Here is a 22,490-nt window from a genome sequence, read left to right as displayed (position 1 = left end):
GTTCTCTAGGCGAAAATGCCTTGTTGATTGTCGAGTGCTGCCGCCGTATGGTAGACGCTACCTGAGCATCAGGGCACGCACAGACTAATTTTTCCCATAAGCCACATCAACCAACAATACTGATCCATGATCATTATGATCACACACGAACATTCCAGATGCTCTGATGTCCTTTCAGGTACTGGGCATTAGAATAGTCCTTTTCATGGACCATTCATAAGCAGATTGCACTCATATGTATCTATAGTATTCAGTACTTCTACCTTAATGTTCATACTCCCCAAAACTTTCAAAAATTGATGCTAGTTTATTTTTTTTAAATATATATTACTGCCAGACTTGCCACATCTATAATATTCAATGCTACTAGCAATATTGTTTACAGTACCCTTTTAAACTGCTGCTATGTACAGTGTTAAGTTGTATTATTGCTTTATCGTCTTGATATATTTTTGCTGTGTATATATTTTACGTCTTCATTCTCACTACATAGATGTAGTGTGCTATGTCACCGTTCATAAGCTTATTACACTCATATGTACCTATTATATTCAATAATTCTGCTAAATTGTTGCTAGTTTACATTGGTATGTATATTACTGCCATACTTGAATATCTATTAAGTCCAATAATATTACCCAGATTCCTGCTATATCAATAATAATACCCAGATTCCTGCTATATCAATAATAATACCCAGATTCCTGCTATATCAATAATATTACCCAGATTGCTGCTAGTTTACAGTATTTTTGTTTTACTGCTGCTATATACTCTATAGTGTTGCTTTATTTTTTTGTCAGGCTATATTTTTGCTTATATATTCTACTTCTTAACTCTCACTACATAGTTGTTGGGTGCCATGTCACTAGAACTTCATTGTGCAGGATGATGCTGGGTTGATCAGTGCAAATAAATCTTGAAACTTAAGAGGTCAGAGGAGAATGGCCAGATTGGTTCGAGCTGAAAGGCAACAGTAACTCAAATAACCACTCGTTACAACAAAAGCATGCAGAAGAGCATCTCTGAACGCACAACACATCAAACCTTGAAGCAGATGGGCTACAGCAACAGAAGACCGCGCCAGGTGCCACTCTTGTCAGGTGAGAACAGGAAACTGAGGCTACAGTTAAAATATCAACGGTTCAGGCTGTTGGTGCTGTAATGGTGTGGGGGATGTTTTCTTGGCACACTTTGTGCCCCTTAGTACCAACTGAGCATTGTTTAAACGCAGTTTACCGGAGTGTTGTTGCTGACCTAGTCCATCCCTTTATGAACACAGTAGGATAACCTGCCATGTCACAAAGCTCACATCACAAACTGGTGTCTTGAAAATGGCATTGAGTCCACTGTAGTCAAATGGCCTCCACAGTCACCAGATCTCAGTCCAATAGAGCACCTTTGGGAGGTTCTGGAACGGGAGATGGCATCATGGAGTGCAGCCAACATCTGCAGGAACTGTGATGCTATAATGTCAATATGGACCCTGATCTCTGAGGATTCCTGCACCTTGTTGAATCTATGCCATGAAGAGTTAAGGCAGTTCTGAAAGCCAACAGCACTATCAAGGTGTACCTAATGAAGTGGCCGGTGGGGGTATATTTGCAGTTGTCTCAAATTTCTTGTGTAGATCCCCATCCTACAATCCTTAAAAGCAAGTCATAATATTTTGTTTTTCCTAGCACTGGGCTGGGAAATACTCCCTATACAGTTAGTTAGGAAGAAGCCTCTGGCCTGGAACCTGCTAAGTAAACTTTTTTAATTTGTTTTTTGAAAATACCTTAACAGAAATACTTATTGTCAGAAACCACAAACTGTTCTTGGCTGTGGCACTTGAATTTGACTATGGATAGATTTTACTTTTCCTAAAACACTGTATGGATGCAGTTATCATTACAATCACAAACATTAAACCGTTCATTAGGATCAATCTATAGTTCATTCTACCATATTAAGAAGTAATTATTTGATGAGTTAATGTGTAATACATGTTTAATATAAAATAATTGTGATTTAGTTACTTCAATGTCTCTTTCCATGTGCTGCTTCTGTTATTTTGTCCACCCCCTGTATCTACCCACCATCAAGGTTGTCTACCAAACACAGACCCCATTGTTACAAATCACAACTCAATATTTAGATCTGACTGCACGCTCATTCAACCAATGATGTCATCTCTTGTTGTGAAATTTATAAAATACTGTGCTTTATTGTCTGAAACCGCCTCCAATCACCCAAAATTATCTAGGAAGACTGAAAACAATAACTCAAATAATGTCTGGCGATTGAATTTCCCAAAAATGTCACACAAACTATCAAAATGGTAGCCATTGATAATGCGCCCATGATTTGAGGTTGAACATGTTACAAAACCGTTCTAAAGCCAACCCTTTCTATGAATTATACTTCATGCATGCCTTGGTTGTCAACAATACAAGGATGCTCGTCTATTTGGCATGCTGTGGAAATGAAATTCCTGTCGGTTGTCTTTGTATATTCTGTTAGTTTATGTGCTGTTTTTAAACATGCCACATCTGTCTTCAGTTGTGCCTGATTGTAAAGGTATACCTTTATAACATAATTCGGGAGTGTTTATAACATTGGGGCCCCCGTAAAGTTATCACCGTGCTGAGGTTTCCACAGGCGTTATCGCGAGGCGTGGGAAATGTTACTTGACGGGAGTAACAAGCGTCAGCATTATGCAATTAAAACACAGACACGCCAACACCCCCCCTTCTCTATTTAACTTGCTAAAAATACAGCCAGCCATCTCACTGCAGAGTATAGGCATGCTTATGAGGTTATGTTGCAAGCAGGCACTGAGGCAGCATAGTTTTGTGATTTGGGAGTCGAGAGGGGCCAGACGGGTTCACACCGGTTGGGCCTCTGGGAGCCCAACCCATCTCCACCCCACCATCTCTTCAGCCCATTACAGTCTCTGCTTGGTGCAGATACAGGAAAGAGGAGTGGTGCCTTCCTGCCTAGTTGGTCATTTCCAATCTAAAATAGTAGCATCGCGGACCCAATACCGGAGCTGCTGAATGTATGTATGTATGTGTGTTGGTGCTGAGACCCTCCCGCTGTTTTTGATTACTTTCCCAGGTGGAGGGCCGGTGTCTCTATAAACAGCTTGGCTCTAGTCTTCCACAGTACAGATAGTGGTGAGTGGGGGAGCGAGAAATACTTTGGTCTCCTGTCTCAACTGTGTCGCTAAATCAACCATTCTGTGTCTCACCTCACACCTGTATATTAGCAGCTATGGTGCATATCGAGTTGCCTGCATCCTTCCTTCCTCAGTTTCCCATCCATGCTTCCTGTACTATTCTGAAATATTTTGTCTGTCTTCTAGGCTTTAACTTGTCTTCCCTTGATGACGTGCATTATGTTTGCTCTCAATACACATGGAAGGAGAGGAATGAAGAATCAAGGCAAGACATGGCGAAGTACTTTTAGTCTTGATCGGTGGGTTGGGCCGGATCAGCTGACCAAGAACCAATGACTGAGGGTGCAGAGAATGGATCAGGTTGTGTCAGTTTGCTTTTAATGCAATGTCTCAGATTACTCGGGTGGTGGACTGGTGTCTTATGACCCAACAGAACCTAATTTCAGCATGGAAAGCACAACTGGGTTCAACTACCATTCGACCCAATAGACCAAATAGAATAGTCCCAAAATGTGTAACGATGCAAAAACAAAAAGATGACAGGAGCTTTATTGGTCATATGATCTGGTGAGAAGAGGGTAGCTTAAGGCTCTCATTTCATGTTTAATTTTGGTGTATACTGTCATCTCAGTGGTTCTAGCCAGGTCTATTTGTCTTATCTGTGTAATGACTTAGGATGATCGTTTACAGTCTTCACTGGTGTTTAATATGGGAGATGTCATTAGAGATATTAGAGATGTCATCTTATACGTTGACTCACTTAGCAGTTATGCTGCTTTGCACGTGATTGACAGCTGTTTTAGCTCAGCTATGGCCTAGTTTATTTTTCAGCCTTTAAATCAGTCCCCAGCCACCATTAAAATAATCAGTACCTCTGGCCTAACATTTCTCCCAACTCAGTCTTAGAAGGAATGTGACAGTGCAGAGAGATCTGGAACACTGCATTTACTGTTATGTTAGTTCCTATTAGGGCTGCAACTAAGAACTTTTTTGATAATTGATTGATCGGATAACAACCTATTCCGGGATTAAATCCAAAGTTTTTATTTATTACACTTGCACAATTTCCCCTTTAAAGCAACTATATAGTAGTGATGCAACAAATAGAAAGCATGTGCAAAAATGTAAGGGTTTTATGACTGCAAATTAGGGTTGTGAAAGTTAAAGCGTTGAGTTAAAAAATGCTTAACGCCGTTATTTGTCGCAATTAACCCATTTTTCTTGTTTGAGCCTAACTCTCACACTGTAGGCTCGATAGAGCTAGAAAGGCATGCCCTCATTTCCAACCAGAGACAGCGAATCACTGCTACAGTGGGAGAAGCTACTCTCGGAGACAAAATCTCGCAGCAACAGTAGAGAGTTGAGAAGGGTTCAGCTTTATGCTAATTTCCAGTGAGCAGGCAGTGATGGAGTTCGGCGACCGATGGCAGGGCAGATGTTCTCTGGATCCTGAAGTCCCTTATTTTTTCCACTCGCTAGCTAAAAACTCACTCGCTAGCTAAAAACATTGACAAGAAACTTATAATTGAGATGTCTGATTTTCACATTATTTATGATGCTTTTCTGACTTCATACAGAGATATACAGTAAATCTAAAAATGGATGCATGGAACGTTTCAGAGATCGTTGGAATCACATGTGGGCAATACATGCACAACCAAAGAAAATTGCTATTTGAACATTGACAAATCATTGACCTGACATCATCGTAATACATTTTTAGTAGTGGAGTCACGCAAATACTAAATACTTATTTGTAATTGCAGAGACGGATGTTTTCCCTATACTGGTTGACTGGTTGTCGCTGGTATACGGGCCGCGGTGGTGGTTTCAGACTTTTAATTGGAGTAGGGCGATGGGCGGCAAACTGCAAGCAGTTTTGCGAGCGGCATGGTGCTCGATCCGGTGATCGGTGCCGCTTTCTGTGCACGCTTACCCACGGTTGGAGGCGCCCAAGTGTCAATTATTTTTAACTTTTGAACGCCCGCGGCCCATATCAACCAATCAAACCCTCATTCATTGACAGCACGGATATATGAGAGGGAAAAAATGCAGTGTGAAGGAACGTTGGTGCCGTTGTGTGCTTCTCAGGTGGGTGTTAGCCTATATTATGGTCGCAAAAGGAGGACAGTGGGTTTATAATACCCTAGTTCATACTAGTTTGACTGGGTAGCTTCGCACAGGCACAACTAGTGAAGTTGTTAATTGAATGTCAATCTTCATGTGTCGTTTTGTTTTTATATTATAACAATATAATCTAGTAATTATAACAAGAATAATATCGCACACAGATGAGAATTGCAAATATTCTGCTTACCTAGACAATTACATTACCTATTTAAAATGAACACAGGAAAAAAAAAAATTGTTTGGCTTTCATTTTTATTTATTTACAAAAACATGGAACATCTGTAGGCAAGCTTCTAAACAACATAACTTTGCTTTGTTACTATGGTAACCAACGTAAACTCACTTGTCGCTCATGCGCAGGCACTTTTAATTAGGAAGATACACCTGCTCGATTGGGCAGTGTGCACGCTCGGTCCAGCTCAGCTACAGCTGGTCAGCAATTTTAAAGGTTGAGCAAGCAGACAATGTGCGTGCAAGTAGCATAAGAAACATCCATAGTCATGAATCTTATTTACTCGCCACTTGTCTGTGAGTTCTGCCTAACAGTGGGTCGTACGTTAGTCTGCGCTTTTCCAAGTTGTTGGAAATTGGGAATATCGTCCCAAATTCATGAATGGAAACGGTTCCTACCGCTATTGCGAAGCTGCATTGCTAGCACAAATGACTCCAAAACAGTTCAAACTACATTCTGTAATCTGTCGCAGTGGCATAGATTTTTTTTTAAACAGTACACTGACGGCCGGCGGAATTGGCTGAATTCAAACGGGCGAACTATTTCCTATAGCCACCATATACAATGCTTCTGGCATACAGAGCATATCATTCCCTCTTCATTATGTCTGAGACACTCAAAGACATTTTGCCTTTGAGCATCAAAACTATGAATTAGAAGATCTAGGAATCACATAAAAATGTGAAATCACTCATCAAGCTTCATGATTAATCACATTCAAGATTATTGCTTTCTATTTTCATTGTTATAATATGTTCTTATTAATCTGACTTGCATTAAAAATGCATCAGAGCTGTAGGCGTATATATTACAGCCTTGTTGAAATGTTTTGCCTTGATGCCACATCATTTGTCCCCCTCTCCTGACTTCCTTCAGTTGTTAACTACTTGGCTATGCTGCTTTTGCTCATCCAATGTCTTCCCGTTTATATATATTGTTAGTGACTTAAATATGTTAATTGTATATTTTGACACTGTATATTGGATATAAAATGTTGTTGGGGACAGTAGCCTACATACCAGGGATGGAAATTACATTTTTTGTCCACCGGCCACTGTGGCTGGTGGATTTCAAAATCTACCAGCCACTCAATGTTTTTACCAGCCACTTTCTTGTTTTTAACCAACAAAGTGAAGCGTGTTGACGACATACAGAGCAGTACATTATCAGATTTGTCTCGTCGTAAACTAACCAATCGCGGGACTCACCATTGTCTGCTTTTCTCCATCGTTCTTTAAAAAAGTTTTTTGACTTTCGCCTCTTTGTCCACTGGCTCCTCCTGAGATGTTTTCTCAGCGGACCTCTTAACGCCTGCGATGTAACGCCACATTTTTTTTATGTGCGCCGCCTCTAAAGTGTACGTAAGAGGATTAGTGCCAAGCAATAATACAAAAAATAAAACCATCTCGACAATAAAGTCACATCGTTGTGTTTCGAGAAAAAACTCGTTATATTTTGAGAAAAAAGTCAAAATACAATCTTGAGAATAAACTCATGAAATATCGAGAATAAAAGTTGAAATTAAATGTAGAATAACGCATTCGATCAGTGTGCATTGCATAGCCTACTGAAGACAGAGTTGGATCAATTAGTCAAGCTATATTATAGACTTTCTTTCAGTAACAAAGAAATACTATCAACTATTAGCTAATTATGACAGAATTATAATTAGCATACGAATTTAAAAGAGAATTTGCAAGCGGCTAGGTCTTTTTAGAAAAAAAAAATGTGTCCAATTTGCGCGATGTACTCGCTTTTGTCCAACATGAATTGACAACCAGTGGACAAATGCAAGGTTATCGCTGGCTTCACCTATGCGCGATTCATCCCATAAAACGGATTATTAAACTTTATTCTTGATATTTAATGAGTTTATTCTCAAGATTGCATTTCGACTTTTTTCTCCCTAACCCTAACCCTAATCTTATAATTACTTTAATGTCGAGATGGTTTTATTTTTTTTATTATTGCTTGGCACTAATCCTCTTCCGTAAAAGTGTCCGTGTGAAACAGTATGCTATCTTTATTTACCCGCCACGGTGACCGGTAGGTGAAGCGAGTTTACTCGCCACAACACAAAATCACCCGCATTTGGCTGGTGGCGGGTGCTAATTTCCATCCCTGCTACATACCCTAATCTAATCATCTTTTCTAGTCATCTTTGTCTGCCTACAGTACGTCATCTGAAATGTTAACACATTTTATGCGGATTGGATGTAGTTTAGGTGTTAAGTTTTATTTAAATATTTTGACAAGCTTGGGTATTAAAGAAAACTAGGTTCCACTTGTTTTTCCGACATTTCTCATCTCCGCGATGTCAGGACCAGTAAGGTCCTGTATGTAAGGTTGCCAGATCATTGACAGTAAACCGTGAAATCCACGGAAACACTATATCTTCTATACAACCCTATCTGTAAATCGAACCTCCCAAACCCATAAAAAAATAGCCAAATTGTCGGGGAACCCTACCCATCTAGCAATACTGCAAATATGAAAAAAGTTTCCTCCTACCTTGATATTGGTTGCAGTATATCGCTGGTGGAAAGCGCAAAATTATGTTTTACCATGCCCACACACAGAGGTGGTGCGAGAATTTGGGATGGCGGGAATATTTTTGAATTTGGGAATATTTTTGCTATATTTTTGTTTTATACATTTCTTAATTCTTACTTTCATTCTAACTTGTGCAGGATGGCACTGTGTTATTTGATGCATTTGATAAATAAACGTAGAACTTTTGTATTTCCTTTGTTTGAGGTCAACTTCTGCTTGCTTGTGGATCTTGCATTAATCAAATTCTACCCGCTCTGCAATTGGGACAATATCTCTGCCTCTTCCAAGGCGTATTGTGGGAGAATCAATGGATTGTCCCACAAAACTTTTCCAATGAGACATTACATTTTTGTGACAAACATTTTTATACAAAGGATTGTGACCCCAGTTCACTTAGAAGAGGGCTAAAGGCGAATGCAATTCCATTAAGTTACCCAGTTCAACCTGTGGGGACAAGACAGATTGTAAATAATATTTCTGATTGCTATGTTATAAAACACATAGTAAACATTACCTCCAGATATTCTGGACAAGGGTTGGGGATTAACATGTTCACCATCACCGATGTGACTGTTTTAAAAATATTACTCTGAAGGACCAAAAATGTGCCTGAAGGACTGTCACTAAGGGGACTGTCATAGAAATATGATTTATGGACAAACTATCCCTTTAACCTTACATTTAGCATGGTTAAGCTATGTGTATTTCTATGTTGCTGCTAGTTTAAGCTAAGCATTAATGTCATCGCCAGTCTCATTTCCACTAAAATATATTCTAATAGCAGAATCAACTTCCCTGCTATAGTAACAGATGTTTTACAAAGCTGTTTGAAGCTTGTTTGAAATGTGCTCCTTTAAACTGCTTTGATACTTTATAAATAAAAGAATAATGGTGAAGAGTACGCTTAACCGCCCTCCCTCTGACCTCGTCCACTACACCCCCTAGCAAACGGACACTATTTAAATGTAAAGTCGCTCCCCAATGCTCCTTGTGGGTGTCCTAAACATAACATATCCCAAATGGAGTGGTCCAGATTTACCTTAAACTACGTCCTGTTTAGTGTATAAAACTGAGGTTGTTTCTTAGTACACTCCTTGGTCCCAAATATCAGTAGTTGCATTCAAAGTAAACAGGATTACATTTCTACATCTGATTGAAAAGAACAATCCTTGTAGATTTTTCTACACTTTAATTGTAACTTACTGTGAACTTGTAATATATTCACTACTATTAGGCAGTAAACAGTATATAGCCTTTTAAACTGTTATAATAAACATTTCAGTTTCCATTATGATGACACCAATCAAATTAACTTTAAAATGTTCAGTCTCTGCTCGAGGAAAAATAGATATTAAATTACTACACCACACAGCAAGAAATTGTTTATAGTTTGCATTTATTTCATGGTAATAGAAAAGGAGGTTGACACTTTAAAGATTCAGCACTTTTAATTTTTTCAAGCATAAATTATGGCAAAAACAGTGACAAACATATCACCATGGTGATTTTGCTACTAATAATTTAATACCACAGCTAGCAAACATCTACCGCCGTCATTTCGAATGAATGGCTTCTATATTCAAGCACAGCTCGCTCACAGAGGTTTGTGCACAATCACCACTTCACATTGAATTACCTTGTTGATATTAACTTTATAGTTCAAATTGAAATAATGCCACATGATCATCGTAAAACGTGTCGCACAACTCGGACAAGTTGGGCTGCTTTTTATGGGGTGACTTTTGTGTCAAAATCCTAAACATTTACTTGAATTTACTGCCACAAATGTCAATCCATAGTCAAAATAATCCAACTAAAAGCTTCTATTTACACAAAGATGGAGGAAGTTCATCACTTCAAAAAAACATTAATAAGAGAATATTAAATTAAAATGTAAACACAAACCAGGCAGGAAGTGCCCAAATGACCCAAACAAGTAGCTTCAAAAAGATGTATATACGTATACATGTTTATCATATATATATTCTGTTTATATATGTCTCTACAAAAATGCAAGTACAGTAGCTCTGCCATGGTTATACATTCTATACATTCTACTCTACAACAATACTGTACATTCCGAACCAAAAAGCTTTGATCGACAGGATATTGGACAACACTGATGGTCTGAGATCCTCGAGAGCGAGCTTCTTGTATCCATTTGTGACAGACTACCTACCATATTGTGATCGACTCAACGTGACCTTTTGTGCAGCAGCTACTTAGAGCACAGACAAAAAAAATTCACTACAGCAATTCAATTTTGCGCACCTCGCACTCACAGGCCGAAATAAGATCTGACTCCTATTTCTGCACCTCTGCAGGATCGCAAATTGAATTCCCAGCTTTCTACTTTGGCTTAGTCTCACACACAAGTCCCTTTCCCTCTCTCTCTCTCTCTCTCAATGAAACACAACAGTAGAAGATATGAACATATAAAGAAATATATAACTAATGACCTTACAATAACTATACACAGCTACAGCCCAATGTAAAGCACCAAGGTACATGTCATGGTGGAAAGAAGTAGTCATTCCTCTGTAACAAATGGCTCCATTCCTCTGGTATATCTACAGTAATAGCTTGTGGTTCGCACTAAAATACAATCGTCGAGCTTGGGTTGAGAGCCCTATAGGAGAAGAGTATGTCTTCCCTTGTGTTTTATCATTGTTCTCTGGGTTGAGCGTTTTGGGGATGAGCGTGGATGCTTTTGAGGTGGGTTGGAATAACAGCTAGTTTGTATGTGTGTGTCTGGTTGGCCCTGAGTAGGAGGTGCTGGAATATTGCTAATGTGGTTCTGTTGTTGTGCTTGTTGTATCCCATGTCACGGAGGAGGACCAATCCCAGGGAGAGTTATGGGAGAAGTCAAGAGGGACGAGGTTATGTAATCCAATCCATCACACACACCAAACGATATGGAATTCAAACAAATATTATCATTATTTATCGCCAGCCAACCACACTGGCAACTCAGTGGTTTTCCATAATATACTAACTCCAATGCCTCCTCATTATTGCAGTATAGTATTTCAAGCCGTAATATATTCAGCCCAGAGTTCTTTCCACCAATATCTCATCATATATTGGCATACAGTTGTGTGCAGTAAGAACATTTCCCCATTTAGAAGCAGCAAGCCAGACCTGGGTTTCAAATACCATTTTGAATCGTTTCAATAGTTTTACTATTTGTTTTACTGACAGACGGGCTGTGTTTGCACTTTAGCTACTATACTGCTGGTTTCATTGGAGCATGAAGGCTCTGTAAAGTTCAACTTGTGTTTCATATGCTGTCATACAGCCTTTGAACCCAGTGTATGCTACTGAAAAGCAGAAAGGTGCTCTACATTCTGGCCCAACATAGAAAGCTAGAGGCTTGGGTCATCTGCCTGGGGCCATTCCAAGGGGAAATAAAAGGCCAACCAACACTGATTGAAGGAGGGCGTCCAGAAGTGTATTATTTATGTGGGCCATCCCTGCCTAAAAGTCTCTACATGACACATCCTTCAGAGGGAGCAGAATGGTGCATTAAAGGGGTTATTTTATACATTTGTGCCCTGGCCACAGCCTTTGTCTCTGAAGCCTTGAAGTGGATTTCAGAAGATTTCTCGAATATAAGAAAACAAGTCTGAAAACTAACTTTGAGCTCTGGTACTAGCCTGCTACTGTCAGTGATAAGATAGGGGAGCCTCTCCAAGCCAACCCAGCCCACCAAAGCCTAGACTGACACCCCCACCACCAAAAGGGCTATCTGTACCATGTGGCTTTCAGGAAATCATGGGACTAAGCACTCTTTCAAAAACATCAACTGGATATAGTCCATTGGTTCTTGGATAAAGGTGGCCTGCAGGGTTTTCCTCCATTGCATGTGAGGCTTTGGTTTTAGTGTTACTCTGCCTCGGGTATGGTTATACACATTCTCAATGAGACACCCGTATCAGGAGCCTAATCGATAGGAGTGACTGGCCATCATTCAATCAATAGGAATGATTAGTTGCCAGTGAATAGACCCCGATTTGGCAGATTTCAAGTACACTTCAGATCTGAAAGGGGCTTGTGTGCTTGACAACTACAGATTATTAACCACACTATGAAATATTAAATGTGGACATTGTTTAAAAGTAAAAGATCAAACTGAACTAAACTTTCTCTTCAATAAACATTCAACAACTTACCCATGATGTTAGTTAGACTTACCAGGATTTCAAACCTAAAAGATTGATTGAAGTTATTCGTCTTGAAAATTACAGAGGCTTCACATTTAAAAAACAATTAAAATCCCAAGGAAGTAATGCTTTTCATGTACATTCTGTACATTTCTTTCTGCAACTCCTTCTAGCTGAAATCTGGTCTATTAAATTTTTTGAGAGGCTGTTATGTTGAACTTCTGCAAGAGCGATTAGGATGAAAAATAAGAAGCTTTTAGCAACTATAGCTACATACATTACTACACACAGTACCATGTGTTTGTGAAAAGATCTGACCCACCAACCCAAGTTATAAATATATGCTTCTATATTCCTGGGCATTTACCTTAAAAACATGCTTTCCCTTTATGATCTCTTCTATGTAGAAAGTAGTCAGACTGTGCAGTTGTGGATATGTTTAGGGCAATTCATATGAAAAACAAAAAAGTGGTATTGCAGAATTTACTAATGAGATGTTGATTTGGGGTCAGCGAAACATTGTTAGCAGCTTTCATATAAATAGGATTTAAAAAAACATATCTATCTGATCATGTACTTTGTGATCAATCCATTTGGATATAGGACAGATGTAATGAGCCATCCTAATAAAGGATGTGCACTTATTCAAGGCCTGGCAGTATGGCCTTGACGCTGGGTTAGTAATCTTGCTAGGCACTGTAGTTCACGTTCATTACCGCCACACACTAACCTCACACGGACTCATATAACTACAGTTTACTATGAGTTCAGCCCATTAATTACATATAATTCTATGTAGTTATTATATAAAGACTTTTATGCTATGATGTATGTATAAACAGTCGTAATATAGGGTAAAGTAAGGCTGGGGGTTAAGAAACGACTGGGTCTGGCTTTCTACAGCGGAGCTATAATGAACATAATCTCGGAGTATCCATTTAATTAGATGTTGCCATTGATGTGTGGGACAGTTGTAGAGGCTGGTTGGCCTTTAAGGTCTGTACTGACCTTTGGGTTCGTCTGAGCAGCATGCCGGCTCTCTTCACACTCACTTTCCGCTACTGATGTACAACACATTGCCACATCGGCCGTGACACCACAGATCGTTTGGGGCAGTTCTGCCTGTGCGAAAAGGTTCAGAAAATATGCTCTACACCAGCTGCGCAAACCGTGTGTGAATTGAACCTGTTAGGAAGCAGTGGGGCAATGGAGGGAGGGTCAACAGATGCGATTGGCCAGCGAGCAGGTGGTGTTACCGTGACCAGGCCGCCCACCGCTGTGAACTGTGCTTTTGGTCCCACGTTAAGCTATCGGCCATAGAGACGGCCTGGGACTGGTCTGGGCTGGCAGGGGGTTGCCGGGGCTAAATTACTGCAGCTGCTCAACAGGACAATGACACAGAGTACAGTATGCTCCAGTCTGCAGAGGCAGTGGAGCGGTGAGAGACGACAAGTGTGCTTTCTGATAGGAAGTCAACAGGAAGTGAGTGTGTGGCATTCTGAGTGTGTGCGTGGGGGTGCGTGTATGCGTGCGCTACGAATGGTAGGATGACTAGGTTGAGTGAGAGTGCGCCTCTTGTCTGAACGGGCTCTGCTAGGCCAGAGAGACTGAGCATGTCTGGAAAGGCTCAGATGAGAAGACAGATGTAAGGGAGGAAGAAAGAATCACTACCATTAGCACAGGTTAATCAAGAAACTGGTTTCCTATTGCATGTTCTAGTAAGAGTAAATGACTGTGTATATAAAACTGGAAGAAAGCTATATTGTGGGATTATGATTACATTTAACTTTGTAGTTCTAAAATAATGTATACCAACAATAAGTATATAATGTATTTACATACGTACATCATCAATAGTATCAACACATAATATAGACTTATAGAAACATTTACCGTACATATATGCATATAGTCCATGGTACAGCCACACATACACACAGTGAATATACAACTGAAATGCAATTGCAATGCTGTGTTTGGGTAAGACTCAATTGAACATTCACATCATATCAAGTAAGCTTGAAGCCAAACAGTTCAGTTGTAGTATTGCTATGTAAGAAAGAGACCAAATGACCAAGGTACTCAGCCTTTAGTTTTGATGCAGCCAAGAGTCCAAAAAGTCAAATAAAGTATTGCTTTTTTTAAGTTTGTTTCCTTTAATTTGGGTTGTGAGGAGACAGAACAGAGTGAGAGGAGTTCAGATTGACCGCTCGCTGGCTCTGTGCCGTACAGCGGGAGACAAGGGTCAAGAGGTCAAGCTCTGGTGCGGTTCTGTTGGTACGACAGTTTAGAAGCCACACAACCTGATGGTTCTAGAAGTCAGAGAAGAGATCTTGAGGACCCAAGTGAATAATAAAAGGTGCGATGGTCCGAGGCTGGTAAAAGGGATTGTCAATGAAAAGACCACCTACAGTGAGGAGGAGAGCAGAGAGACGGTGTAATTACTGTGGAGCCCTGTAGGAGGCAGCGTGACTCACTCTCTCCATAGGTCGCTAGCTCTGCTCTGTCTGGCTGTATGTGGGGTTTTCATTGCACTGGGGCGGATCAGGTTAATAAAAGACATCAACTTAAGTTGCAACGGTTACCACTTTCTGACAAAATCAGTCCAACTCAAATTACAAAAAAGGAAACTACTTCAAAATAAAAAACTTTGGAGCTCATTCATTTCAGATAAGAAAGCAGAGATACGTGATAAGAAATGTAGCAACTTTGAAGTAATTTTTTCTTTTGAAAGAAAATGTGGTTAGTACATAACTCTGACAAATCAAACCGTATGTGATTTTGGAGAGAGTATTGTACGATGACTGCCAATGTGACAAGACAGAGGGAGCCCATGGGAGGAGGGAGGGGTTTCGGGTCAGGCAGTTTAGTTTATAAGGAGCCCCATTGGCTGTCACACATGCAGCAGCTACATTTCCTTGAGGTCCGCATGAAGGCAGTTTATATGGGCTTCCCCTGGCTGTCACTGAGGTTGGTCCTCCCCTGCTTAAACAACCATTGGACAGGACCACTAGGACCTCTGGCCTATGGCTGCGCCTCATAGCTGTAATCATGAAGACGGCAGTCTAATTGGACGGTCTCCCAGGGGGCTTTTCTCTCAATGGCGATGGTGACCAAGTCCTCTCAGCCACAGGCCAGCAGACTCATAACCTCTCCATAATCCCAAGCAAAACCACTTTTAACCAATCAAATCTGACTATGACTGTCTTAATTGCTTCTGTGGAGATCAAGTTTCACCAAATGGAGACACATCGAATTAGAGATAAGATCTCACATGGGATGAATAGTTGAGCTGTTGTGTGGCGTAGGCAGGATGGATGTCAACATTGTGACTGAGGTAACTGCTTGTTTGTGCTGGCCCATGAGAGAGGACTGCATGAACAGCCGACTCACTGACACACACTCATCAACAAAACGCATCACAAAATAACCACAGAAATGAATCAGGACCAAAAGGTAGAAAAATCTCCATGGGTTCGATAGGGTCCCTTGTTGCTGCTTTCGATTCTCCGGTGTGTAGCTGTGTGGCTTTGTTTCCATGTTGTGCTGTGCTGTACGTGTGTTGTATAGGACTCAAGGGGACCAGCCAACTAAGCAGCCATATTAGATTGCTGTGTGAACTGTGAATGAAGGTCACGACTCGGGGGATGTGATGCCCCATGTGCAGTAAGTGATGGGTGTTCTGGGAGGGTCAGACTCAGGGCATGTATCTAGGACAAGCAGTACCGTTGGCACCCTTAATCCAGTTCAACTCAGTCAATTCAGGATAGAAGAGTCAGAATTAAAAGGATAATTGAACAGTAGCGGATTTGAGCTTGTATCTATTACAAGATGTAACAGAAGTTAGAACAGGCTGTTTACCCTACACTATACTTCCTATTCATTACAGAAGCAGCTCCTATTTCCTGTCATGGTCTTGCAACTTCCTGTTCACATTGGCAAAAAGCTTCGCTAGTTGCTATTTATTGATAGGACTGTACTGTTATTGTACCTAGTTTCAGTTAAGACACCAGGCACTGGTCAGCTTGTTGTAGAGGATAAAGGTTTTATTTGTCCACATTACTTTCATTATTACTACTATACATCCTTCACACAGCTCAGGTTTACAGAGAATGTGTCATCTGTGTCAGAGGTCTAAACCCTTCCTACCGAAGAACAAGAACAACAAGTAACAAAAAAAGGATGTTATAATTTAGATTCGAGAGAATGAGGTAACAATTCACAGTAAAAATCTTTCAAGTCTTTTTAAGAACTTAAACCAGCAGGTTTTTTTTTTAAATCAGTAAAAGTTTGAAACATTAAGAAAACAAAACAAAAAAGCACTTTGTTTACAAATCATCTTCTGCTCAAGTCCTTCAGTTCAGTTCCCCCCTTAAATATGTTGGGAAAAACAAAAAGACTCCGATTCCCTTTTAAAAAAAAAAGTTGGGGTGTTTTGGTACACCTGTGCTAAAAGAAATAATGGGGGACTGGGTAGCCGGGCATTTTCATGACAGGCAACAGAAGCATTCTCTTGGGGGAGAAACCTAGAGAAGGAGACACGAAAAGAGCACTCCACGTGAGTCTATGGCAGGGCAAAATGAATAAAATGGCACGGTTCTGTCCTTTGTCATGATCCACCACAGTGCCTAGGCCATAGAACTACAAACGACAGAAAACTAAGTTAGCCATTTTTTAAGGGCTATTGAGAGGGTTTGTTCCATTTGTTCTACTTCTATAGTCCAGGGCCTGGGCAGAAATACGACAGACTGCAGGGAGGGGAAATACGTGTAGGAAGAGTGTGTGATTGAGAAGAAAAGATAGACTAAGGTCCATGGAGGTGTGAAATGCAGGGTAGTGGTTTGTTTGTTTACCACTATATATGTTATGGAGCGGTTATTCTTGTGGTGTCTGGAATATAGCAGGGCAGTGGTTGGTTGGCTGGTTTGTTTGTTTACCACTATATGCGACATGGAGCGGTTATTCTTGTGGTCGATGGGCTGAGGTTTGGTGCTGTGGTCCTGCTAGCAGTAGAAGTATTGTTGTTTTTAAATGTGTTGTTGGTGTGTTGTTTCTCTATCTCCATTTAGAAATCCCAAAGCAGCAACAGAAGGCTGAGCGCCGCACGACAGTGAGCGTCAGAAATATAAAGAATGTATGACTGTACAGGGAAGGATTAACCAGCATGCAACACCGTCTCAAAATGGGGGAGGGGCAAGGGATCCGATTTCACAGCAGTCAATCACCAGAACTTCATGACTGGCCACATAACCAGGTGGCGAACACTAAGTGAAAATCTGTTTCTAGCTGTTTATATAGCGGGTGGAGACCAGACCGCGTCAAACAGACCCAAGGACTAGGCTACAGAAGCATCTCGGAGTAGAACAGAATTCAAAACTGATGCTTCATCACCATCTAAGAATTTCCCAGGGTCAGCCTCTCCATGGTCTCCCCAGCCCTGTACTGAGCCCGGTCCAGTCTCCGCCGCACATAAGACTTATTCAACAGCCTCCAAAACCAGAGACTGGCAACTCCCTCTGTTGCAGAGGGAAGGGGCCTCTGATGCCACGCAACACAACACACAAGGACTGGTCTGTTCCATGTGTAGCGTAAGAGATGGAGAGAGAGAGAGGGAGGGGGGGGGCAAGTGATGGAGAGGCATATATTTGTAAGCGCAGTAATCTGTTTTTCAGTGGGTACTTATGTATGAACGTTTGCAATGTATTGCAGTGCATAGATCCATTGGTCAAACTGGGTGTGGGCGGTGAAGCCCAGTGAAAGCTCATTGGTGTATTGGAGTTCTGCTGAGTGTGCGAGAGCCGAGCCCACTGAATCTGATCCAGTTATGGAGTGTTGAAAGAGGCTATGGGAGACATTCAAACACTTCAGAGCTCTTTGACGCGCTACTGGTTTCCTGGCACTGAGGCGGGCGGCCACAGCTGAGCGACCACAGCGTCCAGCCAGACACTCATTGAGGATCCACACTGTGTTTAGCGAATTAAACAAACCATTCAGTGAATGCATAGCTACGTGTTTGTAAAGATAAACTGAAGTTCAGGGCAATTTTAGGTTGGAAGGTGCGACACTGTGCGACTGTCGCTGTGTGTGATATTCAACATAGGTTTGTTTTGAAGTTTCTAGAACAAGTATATAGAACCCATGTCCTTGTGTGTGTGTGTTGATGGCATTGGTCTCTGCCTGACTGGGCTGCTTTGAACCAGGGTGGGTGTTGCTTTTGCTGTGAAAAGAGATATAGCACATCTATGTGATGAGTGAAGGGAGGGCTGACGGACTGACAGAAGCGGCAGGCAGAACGAGCAGCAGTCTGGACACTTGGGGGCAGGGGTCGGGTGGTCTGGGGGGGCGCAAAGAAGCAGCGCAGCAAGGCTCGCTCCAACCACAGTAAGAACCACAAGGTTATGATCATTTCCAGTTTTGACTTTAACTTCCCCGTTCAGATTCAACCAAATCTTATGTCAATCGGGACCTCTAACATGTCAGTGAGATTTGTTTGGGTTGTATGATTTTCTTTCAGAAAGGCCTCCAAAAGAGGGGAGGAATGGTGAGTTAGGGCAGGTGTTAACCCATCCCACTGAGTTAGGGCAGGTGTTAACCCGTTCCCCTGAGTTAGGGTAGGTGTTAACCGTTCCCCTGAGTTAGGGTAGCTGTTAACCGTTCCCCTGAGTTAGGGTAGGTGTTAACCCTTTCCACTGAGTTAGGGCAGGTGTTAACCCGTCCCACTGAGTTAGGGCAGGTGTTAACCCGTCCAACTGAGTTAGGGCAGGTGTTAACCCGTCCCACTGAGTTAGGGCAGGTGTTAACCCGTTCCCCTGAGTTAGGGCAGGTGTTAACCCATTCCCCTGAGTTAGGGCAGGTGTTAACCCGTCCCACTGAGTTAGGGCAGGTGTTAACCCGTTCCACTGAGTTAGGGCAGGTGTTAACCCGTCCCACTGAGTTAGGGCAGGTGTTAACCCGTTCCACTGAGTTAGGGCAGGTGTTAACCCGTCCCACTGAGTTAGGGCAGGTGTTAACCCGTTCCACTGAGTTAGGGCAGGTGTTAACCCGTCCAACTGAGTTAGGGCAGGTGTTAACCCGTCCAACTGAGTTAGGGCAGGTGTTAACCCGTCCCACTGAGAGAGAAGGAGGGAGGGGGTGACTTACCGTAGGCGGGTGCGGCTGCGGCTGCACTGTATCCATATGGAGTCCCGAAGCCTGTCAGACATGTTTAGGATTTTATTACGATCATCATCAACATGGCATCAAATGGAACAGGATGGAGGCGGTCACATTGCTAAGCCAAAACTACATTTCAGACACAAATCACAAACCCAGACGGAAAATCCACGTTGCTCAAAATCAGATTCATTCTGACATATGCGGCGCGTAGAATGGAACTGAGAAATAGAGAAGTAGGACCTGAGGCGCCCATACTTACATGTCCCAGGGATCTGCGTGTAACCTGGGGCAGCAGCGCTGACGAAGGCTCCTCTGGTCAGGGCGGCCGCTCTGCCCCTCCCTCTGGCCACATGGGCTGCTACTGCGGAGGCAGCGGCTGCCGCGGCTAGAGCCCCTTTGGTCTGCCAAAACCAGACAGAGAGCGCTGTTGTATAGGCAGCACAGCACCATGCATTGAAGCTGAGCGGGGTCGATCCCTGGATTGGGGACCAGTTTCTTCCGGAAGTGGCGTTGGAGGGCCAGTAGCCCTACATTTTCCTCTGGTTTTAAGATTAAATGCTATCACCCCAGGGCAGTGAAGGGAACGTTGCGTTTGGGACCATCTTTCCGATGGGATGTTAAAAGGGTGTCCTGACGGTGGTCAGTAAAGATCCCATTTTCAATCTCAAACCCTCACACCAACATGGTTACCTAATCATCCCCAGCTTAAAATTCACTCACTGATCCCTTCTCCTCCCCCTATATCCCCTAGGTTGTTGCTGTAAATGAGAATCTTTCAGTCAAATCAGCTGGTAAAATAATGGTAAATAAATTGTTAACAGCTGCTATTGACTACAGATTGGACCTTTTCATTAGACAAGGTTCATGATATCCAGGTTCCTTAGAATGTCCATACTCTAAAAACAAACCTTAACCTGTATGCTTACACTAGGCAATTAGAGTTGTCCTTTTAGAGTGATTGATCAGATCCTCCTGTAAAGAAGCAGTGATGTTCCTCTAGAGTGATAGTGCTGCTTGTCTAGCCAGGCAGTACTGGTGTCAGAACAGAGAGATGGTAGCGGTTACTTACTGTGTGAGGGATGATCTTCTTTTTCTTATTTGCAGAAGCGTTGGGGCCTGAGAAGAGTTTCTCCAGAGCTGCCAGTGCAGCAGAAGCCTTAGCTACCTTCTTATTGGGCCCCGCCCCACGGAACTTCTGACCATCCACTTCCACCTATAGAGTGAGAGAAAGTGAGAAAAGAAAAAGAGTGACAGGTTTACTGAACGTTAGCATCCATTGAAATAGTTGATAGAAATGGTTGGTTGAGTTGAAATAATGATGGTAAGGAGGACTTATGCTACTTCAGAAGCACTTTATAGGTGTGGTGTGATTTCTGGTGACACTGAACTCAAGCTAGCTGCTCGTCTGTTGGATAGTACTGAACTCTAGCTAGCCATTAACTTGTTGGATAGTACTGAACTCTAGTTAGCCGCTCGTCTGTTGGATAGTACTGAACTCTCGCTAGCCGCTCGTCTGTTGGATAGTACTGAACTCTCGCTAGCCGCTCGTCTGTTGGATAGTACTGAACTCTCGCTAGCCGCTCGTCTGTTGGATAGTACTGAACTCTCGCTAGCCGCTCGTCTGTTGGATAGTACTGAACTCTCGCTAGCCGCTCGTCTGTTGGATAGTACTGAACTCTCGCTAGCCGCTCGTCTGTTGGATAGTACTGAACTCTCGCTAGCCGCTCGTCTGTTGGATAGTACTGAACTCTCGCTAGCCGCTCGTCTGTTGGATAGTACTAAACTCTCGTTAGCCGCTCGTCTGTTGGATAGTACTGAACTCTCGTTAGCCGCTCGTCTGTTGGATAGTACTGAACTCTAGCTAGACCGCTCATCTGTTGGATAGTACTGAACTCTAGCTAGACATTCGTCTGTTGGATAGTACTGAACTCTAGCTAGACATTCGTCTGTTGGATAGTACTGAACTCTAGCTGGACATTCGTCTGTTGGATAGTACTGAACTCTAGCTAGACATTTGTCTGTTGGATAGTACTGAACTCCAGCTAGCCATTCATCTGTTTGATAGTACTGAACTCCAGCTAGCCATTAGTCTGTTGGATAGTACTGAACTCCAGCTAGCCATTAGTCTGTTGGATAGTACTGAACTCCAGCTAGCCATTCGTCTGTCGGACAGTACTGAACTCTAGCTAGTCATTCATCTGTTGGATAGTACTGAACCCCAGCTAGCCCGCTCATCTGTTGGACGGTACCCGAACTCTGACTTCAGAGTGCTACTACAAAGCCACAGATGTCATGGGTGGTAGGCCAACGTGATCACACCCTGCTGAGTGCCTGCTCCCGGTTTTCACCTTTGACCAGCTCTGAACTCGGGCCTCACTTAAGCCAAACCTTCAGTCTCTTGATTTTCATAATTATGTTGTTTCTAAATGTTGTTGTTGCTGTTGATTTACAGCAGAGATGGGGACAAGTCACACAAGGTCAAGTCCAAGCAAGTCTCAAGTCTTAACCATCAAGTCTCGAGTCAAGTCTCAAGTCACAGTTCAGATAAATCAAGCAAGTCAAGGGTTCACCCTAAGCAAGTCAAGTCAAGTCCTTATAAGTTTCAAGTCAAGTCAAGTCACAGTACTAAAGAGATGAACACACACACATACACACTCACTGTCCTCTGTTTCTGACGTGCGCTCGGTGAGAAGCTCGATTTCAAAATCAAATATTTTTCTCCTTCGCGGTACAATTTTTTGGAAGCGAAGGGATCTTGAATCAGCCTGAAGGGGTTGTATTCGCTATAACAACCGCCTCGCTATACCTTATCCCACTTATTACATGGCTACCCACCAAATAAATCAATAATTTGACACAAAATATTGATTTCAAAAGGAATTTATTGATTTAAAAACGATTGTATTGCTTCCTCTAAAGAAAATTGTCCGTTCCGTCTCTGGTTAGAATCCTGCTGCGTCCATAGCAACGCGCTGTTTTTCATGGCAACGGTCTGTTATCAATAAATAACATGCATTCTGCACTGGAATTCAGCCAATCCATGTAATAAGGGCTAATAATAACAACCTTATAAACTAATTATTGTGACTGAAAA

The 22,490-nt window shown here is 42.0% G+C and overlaps 1 protein-coding gene across 4 annotated transcripts in view; it reads right to left on the bottom strand.

Annotated features, from left to right (window-relative positions):
- Positions 1 to 12,793: 12,793 nt before the first annotated feature.
- The window catches only part of strbp (spermatid perinuclear RNA binding protein), a 110,726-nt gene continuing 101,029 nt past the window's right edge, over positions 12,794 to 22,490 (bottom strand). For 3 of the 4 annotated variants that reach the window (XM_010877338.5, XM_010877337.4, XM_010877339.5), the window contains 4 exons: positions 20,466 to 20,609; positions 19,656 to 19,797; positions 19,382 to 19,432; positions 12,794 to 14,648 (listed from right to left, as the gene is read on the bottom strand). In XM_010877338.5, the coding sequence (XP_010875640.2) occupies positions 14,554 to 14,648; positions 19,382 to 19,432; positions 19,656 to 19,797; positions 20,466 to 20,609 (432 nt within the window). In that variant the 3' untranslated portion in view covers positions 12,794 to 14,553. Of the gene's footprint in view, positions 14,649 to 16,266; positions 16,768 to 19,381; positions 19,433 to 19,655; positions 19,798 to 20,465; positions 20,610 to 22,490 lie in introns of those variants that run through there. The other variant, XM_010877340.5, reaches the window with a different exon arrangement.

Source organism: Esox lucius, chromosome 14 (genome assembly GCF_011004845.1).
Source record: "Esox lucius isolate fEsoLuc1 chromosome 14, fEsoLuc1.pri, whole genome shotgun sequence".
NCBI lineage: Eukaryota > Metazoa > Chordata > Actinopteri > Esociformes > Esocidae > Esox > Esox lucius.
The sequence above is the reverse complement of the archived record's forward strand: the minus strand, read 5'-3'. Positions and strand labels throughout refer to the sequence as shown.